This window comes from Pyrus communis, chromosome 9 (genome assembly GCF_963583255.1).
Source record: "Pyrus communis chromosome 9, drPyrComm1.1, whole genome shotgun sequence".
Lineage (NCBI taxonomy): Eukaryota > Viridiplantae > Streptophyta > Magnoliopsida > Rosales > Rosaceae > Pyrus > Pyrus communis.
This window is the reverse complement of record NC_084811.1, coordinates 18,933,849-18,947,152: the sequence shown is the minus strand read 5'-3', so window position 1 is coordinate 18,947,152 and position 13,304 is coordinate 18,933,849. Positions and strand designations below refer to the sequence as shown.

The 13,304-nt window shown below is 37.4% G+C and overlaps 1 protein-coding gene across 1 annotated transcript; it reads right to left on the bottom strand.

Moving 5' to 3' along the window:
* Nucleotides 1-12,743: 12,743 nt before the first annotated feature.
* Nucleotides 12,744-13,304, bottom strand: LOC137744457 (uncharacterized). Its single transcript, XM_068484262.1, has one exon. The coding sequence runs from the start codon at nucleotides 13,302-13,304 to the stop codon at nucleotides 12,744-12,746; it is 561 nt and encodes a 186-aa protein (XP_068340363.1).

Genomic DNA, 13,304 nt, shown 5'->3' with positions numbered 1-13,304 from the left:
CCACACAAAAAAAGCCTAATGTGATTGATCTCACGCACCTCCCAGTTATGGAATATTGTCATTTTCCCAGAGTAACAAAATATCTAATCACCAACGTATAGGGAAAGAGATTGCAGAGTTTAATGATGGAACATGAGGGGTTTCAAACGTTTTTTATACTATGATAAAAGTTAAGATTTTATTCTAAATTTATTAGTAATAAGCAGAATGTTGCCATTTCTTATCAACTTTGGCAAAATTTCTTCAATTTTTGGTGTGAAATATTTCGTGATCACAACCTCACATTTAATTATGGTTGCAATCATCCGACTTGGTTGACTTTTGACTATATACTGGTTCGCATTTGAATCAACTCTCTCTCTCTCTCTCGGTAACAAAATTATTTTTGAAGGTGGCCAATCTTGGATCTCCATGTTTTTCTGGTCTTCTAGACGTGACATATCGAATATCCAATTCCAACTAACATGTCTGTATGAGGGTATACTTTGAAGACTACAGATAACCAATTGAGTTCACAGTACACTGGATAGTCCACGTAAAAAAAATGAATAATCATATATATATATATATTGTCCAGTTCATCGATACAAGAATAAGATGCAGTAAATGAAAAGGATATAAAGATACTAAATTATGCAAATCGGCATATAATATTTTTAAACTTTACGAAGGCAGAGACTACAAGTGCCGTAGTGTTCTGTTTTTGTATGCCAAGCCAAGAAAATAGAAAAAGGAAAGAAAAATAAATAAATTATTGCTACATCTTTATATGTAAAGCCAGCAGCTCCATTTTGGAGAAAAACTTGTGTAAGGCTTAACTTGCCATTGGATTTTGTTGAGTGGCACTACAATTGACTCAAAACTCGCCACGTGGCAAGTCTTAAATATATTCTTTTATCATTCTTTTATATTTAAAATTTTTATAATTATTTTTTTAACTGATTAATATATTATGTTTCCTTTTTTATTTCTTTCCCCCTATAATTTTTCTTCCCAAATCCACCCCACACCCCCCTCCCCCCGCCAACTTTGTTTTGCCGTAGATCTTAGGTTACAGTACTCTCACCCCTTTCTTTTTTTCCCAATTTTGATTCTTTCTTTTTTTTTTTTTTTTTTTAAAAGTTCTACACCCACTCCAATTTTATCACGGAAAGCAATCAAGAATCTGTAAGTTTTTTTTCTTTCTTTATACAATAGTTACTTTGATCATGTGACATGAATAACCCACATATATAGATGTATTACGGTTATTTTCTTTTCTTTTAATTGGGGGTTTTTGGTTTTTTTATATTTATAATATGAATTAGGGTATCTGCTATGTTTGCTACCTTCTTTATTATGAGTCTTTAATTAATATATTAGTCTAATCTTTGATTTTTTTTTTTTTTTTTCAATTGATAGGTTGCTGCTGAGGCAATGGAGTTTCAAGAAGATCTGAAAATCGGAATGGTAGTGCATACATACACTGAAGCTTACAGATTCTTGGTTACTTTCCATGATAAACTTGGAGTGGGTGCATAACTGTTTTTTTTTTTTTTAAAGAAAGAAAGAAATGAAACTGGGAAAGAAAGAAAGGGGAGGGAGTCCTAAGACCTACGGCAAAACAAAGTGTTGGGGGGGGAGATTTGGGAAAAAATAAAATAGGGGTAAAGAAATAAAATAGGAAACATAACATTAATATATATATAATATATTAATTAGTTAAAAAATAATTAAAAAATTTTAAATATAAAAGAATGATAAAAGAATATATTTAAGACTTGCCACGTGTCGAGTTTTAAGTGGATTGTAGTGCCATTCAGCGAAGTCGAGTGGCAAGCCAAGCCTCATACAAGTTTTTCTCCCCATTTGGGGTCACAATTTCACCAAAAAAATTAGGAAAAAAAATGCCCCCAAATAAAATAAAATAAAATTCAAAAGATGTATCAAATAATGCAAGGGTATTTTCATCATATAAACAGTATTTTTTTATAATTAATTTTTTTTGTACAGTTTTTTTTAATTTTTTTATAATTAGTACCTCATAATAGGCTAGCAATTATTTGATTCAATCAGTTGTTTATTAAATATTATTTTCTCTATTTTTAAACACGTTCAAAGCATCTTAAGAGGCTCGTAGTGCTAGTTAAAAAAAGTCTTTCACACGCGCATAATAATGTAATTCAATTAGTTGTCAAATGATGGGTTTTTTTTTTTTAACAAACAATATTATCTACATTAAGGGGGAGGGGTGGGTTTAGCCTCACAATGGGCTAACAATAATGTGATTCAATCAGTTATTTATTAAATATTATTTTATATATTTTTAATGTAAATTTAATAGAATGTAAATAAAAATTGAAAGACCAATTTTATTATGTGGATTCAGCAAATGTGATTGATTTATAACGGGTTTCTTTTAGTATGGTCTAATATTATTCATTTAGTCCAAATATTTGACTTTCTTTTTGTCATAAAAAAAGATATTTAAGCAATTCATACATATAAATGTATTTAAAATATGTAAATTGTGCGTAACATGTCATGATTCAAAATATATCTTTCGTACGTGCGTAAGTACGTGCATGAATACTAATATAGTGATAGCAATCGAAAATATTGCTGCAACGCCATCTTTTACTAACATATAAAAAAATTAGGAGAATGGTTTTTTATACAAATTAAGTTAGTTAAGCAAGGGATAAAGTGAAGTAATATAAAAGGTTGAAAAGACTCTTCAGTAGACAAAAAGGACCATGTAATATCTTCTTTTGTGATGCCTACGGATTTTTATACCCTAATTATAGAGCACCTGCAAAAGGAACACGTAGATAGAAAGTAGGCAATACCATCCAATTTTGGGAAAGCGACTGCAAATAATACACGCTTGTCTGCGGAGTTTAAATGCATCCCCTACGATCAAAAACTCTGAAATCTTGTTTAGTATAGAGGATTAGACTGCAATGAGTAACTCTCTAAATTCTAAGTATTTTAAAGGTAGAATTTTTCATTTCGAGAGGATTACAAGAGGACCATACGTGAAAAAAAATTTCTCCCTTCTAATCTCCCATTTTGGAGAGGACTGGAATAAACTACCTTTTTTTTTTTTTGAATAATTCATCTCCTACCTTTAACTTAACCACGAAAAGGAATTTGTTCTTTTAACATATCTAAGAATAGTTGTTTATCTATTCCAACCCTATCCTTCATACCAAACGAGACCTAAAAATAAAATATACGGATACATCACCATTAGGGCGTTATATATTATTTATACACCGTCACGTATAAATTTAACTTGACATGACATTATTATAGACACAAAATGTTACCTTAATAGTATACTTGTCTCATGGAATATTGATATCTTCAAACTTACCTTAAACTAAAGTTACCTCTTACACCTGCCGCGTTCAGATAAATAAGTTTGGCATTCAGCTAATGCGCCAAAATTATTATCATGATCAAATGAACGGACTAGAAACCATGTGATGAGGTTTGATTTTAGCCATAAATGAAATATGGGGCCTTAGAGTTTGGAAGATGTTTCTATCATGAAGAAGATTTGACGGTCATGGATTTGATATCTGTTCAAGATGTGGGATCAAAGTCCAAGATTCAAGGTTCGGAAGCTGTTTTAATCAAACACAGAATTGAATTCGCTGTCTTATGGCCCTTTGGATTAACTAAATGTCATGATGTTCAGGTTGCAGAAAAGTTAGGGTACTTTGACTGGAGCTTTATTCTTGGTAAGCGAACTCGTCTTACTAATAAACGGCTAATGCTTGTGTTCTCTTTATGGGGTGTAGAATTATCACTCCTTATGTTGATGTGCAAAAAATATTATAATATATAAGGGTTATATTAATAGGAAACTAATGAAAATAGCTTAAAAACTTTAAGTTTTAATGACAAAAGAAAGGGTAAAGTGAATAGTATCAAGATTGACTTTTTTGTGTAAAAATATGGTTTTTCGTTAAAGTGAACAGTACCGGGAGCTTTTCGTTAAAATTCCCTATATTAATTCTACTCAGGTACGAATTTTAATCTAATTACAATTGGAAATTACAACCTATAATACATGCTACAATTACAAAGAGGATTCCGAATTATTAAGTCTAGTCTAACACCCCTGCAAATTGGACAAGTCTGGTTGTACAAGTTTGGAGCAGAGGAGTTCATGACGAGGCTGATAAAGAGCTTTGATGAGAATATCAGCCGATTGATCAGCACAGGGAATATAACAAACACGATGACACCATTAGCAAGTTTTGCACAGACAAAATGATAATCAAGTTCAATGTGATGTGAGCATGATGGACTGGATTAGTTGAAAGATAGGTGGCACTTAAATTTTCACAATCAGGGGTGGAAATAAATACTGAAACTCCCAAACCTTATTGATTCACTACCGAAACTGAACCGAAAAAAGTCCCAATCGAAAACCAAACCGTTTGCTACCTAAAACCGAACTAATCCCAAACAGCTCGATACGTGCTTTGTCTAACATATGCATTCGTTTGGTCATCCCTAACCTAAACAAAACATATTGTTTATTAATTTTAAATTAGGGTTTAGGAATTATGTGGACTGTCAGATTGCTTGAGATTTAATCTCAACCGTCCCATCTAACTTAGGGTTTCAGTCTCTTATAACCTGTCATATCTCTCTCTAAGTCGCTTAATCGAGATTCTCTCTCCTTCTCAATTGAGCGACTCTCAAGCCCCAAAATCAAGGTATTTGTTTCAAAATCTAGGGTTTTGTTTTGAATTACTTTCGAATTAAGATTTGTATTCAAAATCCAGGGTTTTGTTTCTATTTTGGGTTGATTTTTAGGGTTTGTCAAAATGGGGGTTTGTTTGATTGTTTCTGGATGGATTTGGATTTCTGAAATTGGAAAAACTGATTTGATATGCATGTGAAATTAGACCGTACCGGAAAAACGGATTTGGATTTCCAAAGTCTTCATATTTTTCTGGTTTTATTCGTATATATGCAAAGTCGCTGCCCACCACTATGATTTTATCTTTTGCCTTCTACTGTTCTACAGGGATCAAAAATTTAAAACACAACCAGGTACAGACATGGTGACTTGACCTTTTCATCAGCTCCTTCTCTCTCCATTAATTTGATGCTCTCACAATTCTCACTCTTAATGTCAAATTTTGCTTTAATGGTTTTGCAATTCTAGTATTTCAGTTTTGAGTATTAGGTTCGGTTTGAGTATTGAGTTTTGTTTTGACTTTTGATGTTTTTTTTTTTTTTTTATGTGTGAAAATGTCCAATAAAATTATGATAAATTGAGCTTATATATAAAAACTACTATGATCATAAGTATCAACTTATTTAGCATAAAAAAAATATATTATAGGTTTCCAACCTTGATATCATTATGATTTAATTAATTACATTATAGCAGATGATGCTTTATAATGACAACGAAAAACAATCATCCCATGCACCTTGGTGTGATTGGACATGAGTATGACGACATAAAATATTTTTATTTGATTAAGAGGTAAAGAATGAAATTATGAATTTAACTGTTGGACCTCAACTATGGGCAAATTACATTTGTGAAAAAAGTCAACTATAAATATAAAAGCTATGCTACATCAACATAGCATACAGCATTTCGAAAGTGTATGCTATTTGCAACCCATTTTTATCTCTTATATATTTCTTTTAATTTTCAACTATCTAATTAAATAAATTAAAAAAAATTTAATAAGACGTGTTAAAAATAGAATAAGAGCGTGAATCTCTTTCTAAATTATGAGAAGGGTCATATGACCCTCTAGCTTTAACGAATGCATGTAGTATGCACTACGCAACAATCGATGGGACTAACAAGAGTGCTGAGAGAGAGGAGAGGAGCACAAAAGGAGTGGTGGGGGGAGTGAAAAGACAAGTCCAATGTCAATTCGGAGGTCTTTCGCATCATAAGACTGTCAGTGGGCTGTGCTGTCAATCCAAAGGATTTGATTTTCTCTTCTTTCTATTAGGGGCAAAACAACAGCTTCCTTTGTTTTTTTTTTTTTTTTTTTTTTTTTTTTATGAAAAAAAAAAAAAAAAAACAAAAACAGCCTTCCTTATTTTTCTTCCCTATTTTATATTTTGTTTATGTTGAATGATGCACAGTTCAATTCCATAATTAATATATTTTAATATAATTAGACTAAATTACCAAGAGGTGAATTCGAAGTTGCATGCAGATTGCGAGAAAATTTAGTATGGCTGTTAGGGTCTAAAAATCTAACGTACAAGTTCAACTATATTACAAAATTAGGTCGTTGTAAAAATGCTACAAGCTAAGCTTAACTACATGCTAAAGTGCAAAATCGAGTCATATGTGAATTTACGACATATGCCATGCCAATAAAATAATTTATAAATTGAACGTTTGTATAACCTTGCCAAGCCCACTTCATGCACATTTATCATGTCGAGTCATGTTACGACACTAAGGTAAAGAAACTTAGCTTGGAAGAAATCCCAGCTTGTAAATTTTCCTCTTTTTCATTCAATGTAATAACTTCAATATACATAATAGTGTGTGTGTGTGTATATAATTACAAGTATGACCCTAACAGTTGTAACTAATTACAATAGTGACACTAACAACAACGACAACTATAACAAGTTATTTAACAATTTTACAAGATACATTTGGCTCATTACACCCCCTCAAGCTAAACTTGGTAGAACAAGATACATTTGGCTCAATGCAAAAAGTACCCAGTGGAAGCTTGGACTAAAGGAAAGTAAATTGATGCTTTGACATAGATTATGTATAAATATCAACCAACTGATCTTGGCTGCAAACATAAAGGACCTTGATAAGATTGGCTAGGACTAATTCCTTGATGTAGTGGTAGTCTATTTCTACATGCTTAATCGTGGCATGGAAAACAGGATTGGAAGCAAGAGAAATAGCTGATATATTGTCACACCATAGAGTTAGAATCTTGGACAATGGAAAGCCACTATCACAGAACACTTTACAAATCCATGTGATTTCAGCTACAGTGTTAGCTAGAGATCTATACTTAGCTTCTATAGAGGACCTACCAATTGTTTGTTTCTTGGCACTCACATCAAGCATGCCATAGGCTAAAGTGGATCCAAGCCACATATCAAGACTTGTCAAGTGGGTCATACCGTGGATAGTTACAAAAGTTTATTGAGCCTACATGAAGCTAAGGTTATGGAAGACTTTGGGTTGCTTGGCACTACGCCACAACACTAAATCTACCACAGCTAATTGACCACAAACATATGAAGTCCGTTATAAAAAGTCAAATTTAACCACGGACATTTGAAGTTCATGGTAAATAATTATTATAACAACGGGCATAAACAAACCCGTGGTTGAAATGGTTAAAATAACAACGCATGTTTAAAGCCCATTGTAATTTAGCTAAATATTACCACGAGGAAAGCCCGTGGTTGCAAAAAGTTTTAACAACAGCGCCTTTTTAATTTTACGACGGACTGTAATTGTTATCTTTGTAATTTAAATTTTTTATTTTTTAATCAACTAGTATCTCTAATCTCTATCTCTAATCTTTAATATTAGAAAGCCATAAATCAACTTTGGTGTCTCAAGGCTTCACAAACAATAATTGGAATGAAAAGCCCCTAAAATGAAAAAAACCCAAAACTGGCTGAAAATAATATAATCAAATTCTCATGGGTAATTTTGTCATAAAAAATAATAAAAAAAACTTTTTTTTTTTAAAAAAAAAGGACTAAATAAAATGGATTAAAACCATGTGGGTTAAGCGTGTAAAGGGAATGGTGTTTTGCAAAAAAGAGATAACCGCCGATCATGGGATTCAAATCCAAAATTACCTCCACGTTCTACAAAGTTTTCCATCAGTTCAAGTTCTTTTCTTACTCAATTTATCAGGAGTGAATGATACCCATTACTTTCAAGTGCTAAAATCCACGGAATCTCGCCGGGAAAACACCACCAACTCCGGCCAACCTTGTAACTCACGATCCCGACGTCCAAAACCTTCAAACGAACCATCCCGAGCCTCCTAAGGACACCAAGCTTCCTACAAGCTTGAAATTCCCAAAAACACAAGAATTAACGTGTGCATGAACAATGACAAAAATCGAGTATCCCGAGTTCGATGTGAAAACGAAGGTATCCTTACCTGAAATGGGTATGGTTGAACTTTTACGGACCTCACGAGCAAGAATATATACTTTGTTTCTTCGATCTGTGAAGTTTTGGAGAGTTTTGGGGTGTGTCCGTACAAATGGGATAGGAAATGGGAGAGGGAAATGGCTCGGGACAGGGTGCAGGGCAGGGAAAGGTGAGGGTGTGTGTGTGGAAATGTGTGTGGTCCACAACCAGCCAACATCAAGTTCAAAAACAACCACACAACGAAAATTCACACTAGGGGCAAAATCGTCATTTCACACTTACGGTTTGAAAATTCCGGAACGGACTGTCACAACCTACCCACCTTATTAGAATTTCGTCCCGAAATTCAAAACAACCCCTAGTGATCAAAGAACAATCGAGGATACAAATCTCTCATCCGATCTTTAGTTTCCCAAGTAGCTTCCTCCACAGAATGATTCATCCACAAAACTTTCACCAAGTTCACTGTCTTGTTCCTCAGAACCTTTTCTTTCCAATCTAGGATCGTCATTGGTTCCTCATCATAAGTCAAATCCGGATTGATTTCCAAGGGTTGAGGAGGTATCACATAAGACGAATCAGCAACATAATGTCGAAGCATGGACACGTGAAAAACGTTATGAACTCTAGCCAACTCCGGAGGCAACTCCAGCCTGTAAGCTACCTCACCAACTCGCTCGGTGACCATGTACGGTCCGATGTACCTGGGATTCAACTTACCTTTCTTTCCAAACCGTACAACGCCTCTCCATGTTGAAAGCTTCAGAAATACCCAATCACCAACCTCATACACTCTATCAGAAGTATGCCGATCTGCTATACTCTTCTGCCTATCCTAGGCTGCCTTCAAATTAGACTTAATTACCTGAACATTTTGAGTAGTCTCCTCAACAATCTCTGGGCCCACCAAAAATCTTTCTCCGACCTCTGACCAACACAACGGTGTGCGACAAGATCTACCATACAATGCCTTAAATGGTGCCATGCCGATACTCGAATGAAAGCTATTGTTGTAGGCAAATTCCATTAAATCCAACCGCTTGTGCCAAGCATCACCAAACTGTAACACCGAAGCTCGCAACATATCCTCTAAAGTCTAAATGGTTCTCTTTGACTGTCCGTCTGTCTGAGGATGATACGCCGTACTATGAAGTAGTCTCGCACCCAAAGCTTTCTGAAACGCCACCCAAAACTTAGATGTAAATCTTGGATCACGATCCGAGACAATACTCACAGGGACACCATGGTACTTCATGATCTTCGAGATGAACAACTCAGCTAATCGGCCCAAAGAATACTTCTCCCTTACTGGAATGAAATGTGCTGACTTAGTAAGCCGATCAACAATCACCCAAATGCCGTCAAAACCATTATGTGTACGCGGAAGCTTGTACACAAAATCTATAGTAATATTTTCCCATTTCCACTCTGGAACGGGAAACGGCTGCAACAACCCAAACGGCTTCTTCCTTTCCGCCTTAACTTGCTGACAAACAGCACATCTACTCACATACTCAGCTATCTCCCTCTTCATACCTGGCCAATAATAAAACAATCGAATGGTATGATACATTTTAGTAGCTCCTGGATGCATAGCATAAGCTAAGATATGTGCTTCATCGAGAATTGCTTTCTTTAAATCCAAATTATTAGGCACAAACATCTTACCCTCCTGCATCAGCATGCCATCCGAATCACGAACTCTAAGGTCTCTCCTCCTCCCTCGATCTCGAGCTTGAATCAATTCTTGGGTTTCCCTATCAGCAACCTGAGCTTCAAGCACCCGATCAACTAACATTGGCTTAACTTGAAAATTAGCAAGTAAAGCCACCTCTCGATTTGCTGCCTCCAACCTCACTCCCGTAGATCTTAAATCTGCCAGAAGAGGAATGTGACTAGCGTACAACGCATTGATACGGCCCTGAGACTTCCTGCTAAGTGCATTAGCCACTACATTTGCACGACCAGGGTGATAGTCAATCGTGCAGTCAGAATCACTGAGCAGCTTCATCCACCTCCGCTGATGAAGATTAAGATCTTTCTGCGTAAATAGATACTGAAGACTCTTATGATCTGTAAAGATCTTACATTTCTCTCCATAAAGGTAATGTCTCCACAACTTCAACGCAAAAATAATGGCGGCTAACTCCAAGTCATGTGTAGGGTAATTCAACTTATGAGGTTTCAGTTGTCGCGAAGCATAAGCAATCACCCTACCATGCTGCATCAACACACATCCCAGACCATTCAAAGAAGCATCACTGTAAACTTCGAAATCACCACTATCGTCCGGGAACGCCAAGACAGGTGCATGAGTGAGACAATACTTCAACTGCTGGAAACTCTGCTCACACTTATCATCCCACTCAAATTTAACGTCTTTCCTCGTTAACCTCGTCAGAGGTAAAGCAGTCACAGAAAAATCCTTAACAAACCGTCGATAATACCCTGCTAAACCAAGGAAACTCCTCACCTCAGTGACGGTTTGCGGTTGTTCCCATTTCTCCACAGCTGCCACCTTTTAAGGATCCACCAAGATACCCTGAGCTGAAATGACGTGCCCCAAAAACACAACTTGGTCTAACCAAAACTGGCACTTGCTAAACTTAGCATACAATTGGTGTTCCCTCAACCTTTTCAACACCAAAGTAAGATGTCGAACATGCTCTTCTTTAGATTTAGAGTACACCAGAATGTCGTCGATGAAAACAATAACAAACCTATCCAAATATGGCTGGAACACCCAGTTCATCAAATCCATAAAAGCAGTTAGTGCGTTCATCAATCCAAATGGCATAACCAGAAACTCATAATGACCATAACGAGTCCTGAACGCCGTCTTAGGAACATCATCCCTACTAATGTTCAGCTGATAATATCCAGACCTCAAGTCAATCTTGAAGAATACACAAGCACCTCGAAGCTGATCAAACAAATCATCAATACGCGGCAATGGATAAAGGTTTTTAATCGTTACCCGATTCAATTGCCGGTAATCAATACATAGCCTCAAAGTTCCGTCTTTCTTTCTCACAAACAACACTGGAGCTCCCCAGGGTGAAGTACTAGGCTGAATAAAACCCTTATCCACTAATTCCTGCAACTGAACTTTCAATTCTCTTAACTCAGCGGGAGCCATACGATAAGAAGTCAAGGAAATAGGATTAGCACCTGGAAGCAACTCAATGGTGAACTCCATATCTCGGTCTGGCGGTAACCCAGGTAAATCCTCAGGAAAAACATCGGGAAAATGTCTGACTACCCTCACATCCTCTACTCTACTAGGAGCAGCCTCATCCAACACCACATGAGCTAAGTACCCCTGACAACCTTTAGATAACAACCTTTTCGCTCGCACGGCCGAAATAACGCCATGTCTCACCCCACTCTGCTCGCCCACAAAAGTAACCACAGGTAATCCAGGACGATGGAACGTAACTATTTTCCCGTAACAATCAATATTGGCACAATTGAAATGCAACCAATCCGTGCCCAGAATCACATCAAAGTCAACAATATCCAATAGGATAAAATCAGCTGGCATAACAACATCCTCCACTATCACTGGACATCCTGGGTACACACGATCTACAATACATCTCTCCCCTCTAGGCATAGCGAACTCTAAATCATACCCTAAAGGTGTGGGGCGAGGTTGCGTCACTTGAGCAAATGTATGAGAAATCACAAAATGTGTAGCACCATAATCAATTAATACTCTAGCAAAATAACCAAGGATATTTAACATACCCATGATCAAATCTGGATTGTTTTGAGCGTCCTGCAGAGAAATATTATGAATACGCCCCTGGGTCTGCTGCCGTCTACCTCGACCTCTGCTCGTCTGGCCACCACGACTCTAAGTGCCACGCCCCTGACTGGGCTGACCAGACTGCCTCGAAGATCCCGCACTACTCGTAGCAATCTCCCCCTGCTGAAACTGTCCTCCTTGAAACCACTGAGACCCGTCTGCTGGAATTGGAGGATACGACATATAGCCACTAGAATACTGGGGATAACCACCCTGAGAATATGGGTCCTGGGGATATTGATACTGTCCTGGGGCATAAGGAACAGCATCGCCCTGATAGTAATAGGCACCATCTCGACCTGTCTGCCCATAACTACCAGGACTAGGAATTTGCTGAATCGGTACAGGTGGTGGCAAGAAAGTCTGCTGAGGCTTCTGCTGACTCTGGGGACAATTTGCAACCTGATGTCCCATCTGCCCACAAGTAAAGCAACCACTGCTACCTTGCCTACACTCACCAAAATGCCGATTATTGCACCTGCGGCAAACTGGGGCCCAACCTCTACCAGCATCACTCTGTCTCTGGCCTCTAGCCCCACCAGCAAACCTACCTCCACGACCCTAACCAGTGGCGCTAAAACCACCGCTAGAAGAGCTAGAACTAGTGCCACCCCTCTTGAAGTTCTGTGTCCTACGAGGTCCGAGCAACGCCTGACCTTTGCCCTTATCATCCTTCCTCTGATTACAGTCTTTCTCTTCCTCCTCACTCTAGCTCGGCATATTTTCTGAATCCTCAATTTTTAGCAGAATCTCATAAAACTCCTGGTAAGTATCACTAGTGGTCGCCATCGAACGTCACTTCTTCTTAGTGCCTAAACGGAAAAGACGAAGCATCTCCGCTGGATTGCCAGCAACATCTGGATGATAGCGAGACAAATTAGTGAACCTCCGGTAGTACTCATTTGCTGTCAACTTCCCCTGTCTTAACTCAATGAATTCCTGCTTCTTGCGGTCAATATACTCAGGAGGCACAAACCTTCTCCTAAACAACTCTCGGAATACATCCCAATCAGTCTTCTCAGCTGGAGTCAAACGACGAAGTTCCTGCTCCCACCAGGACGCAGAATCTTTACCCAAAAACCACGATGTCGTCTCTACCCATTTCTCGACAAGAAGATTCCCCTGATTATGCAAAACACGAAAAGTCTTCTCAATATATTCTAGCCACCGTTCCGCACCCTCATAACCCTCGTTGCATTCGAACTTATCCAACTTCAAATTATACATAGTCTCTAGAGGAGTCCTCTGGGGAGGGCGGATCGCCGAATGAATAGCTGTAGTAATAACTTCCCCCAGCTGAGCAATATCGGGGAAACTAGGCTCAGCAGAGCGACGTGGTTCCCGACGAGGCGGCAT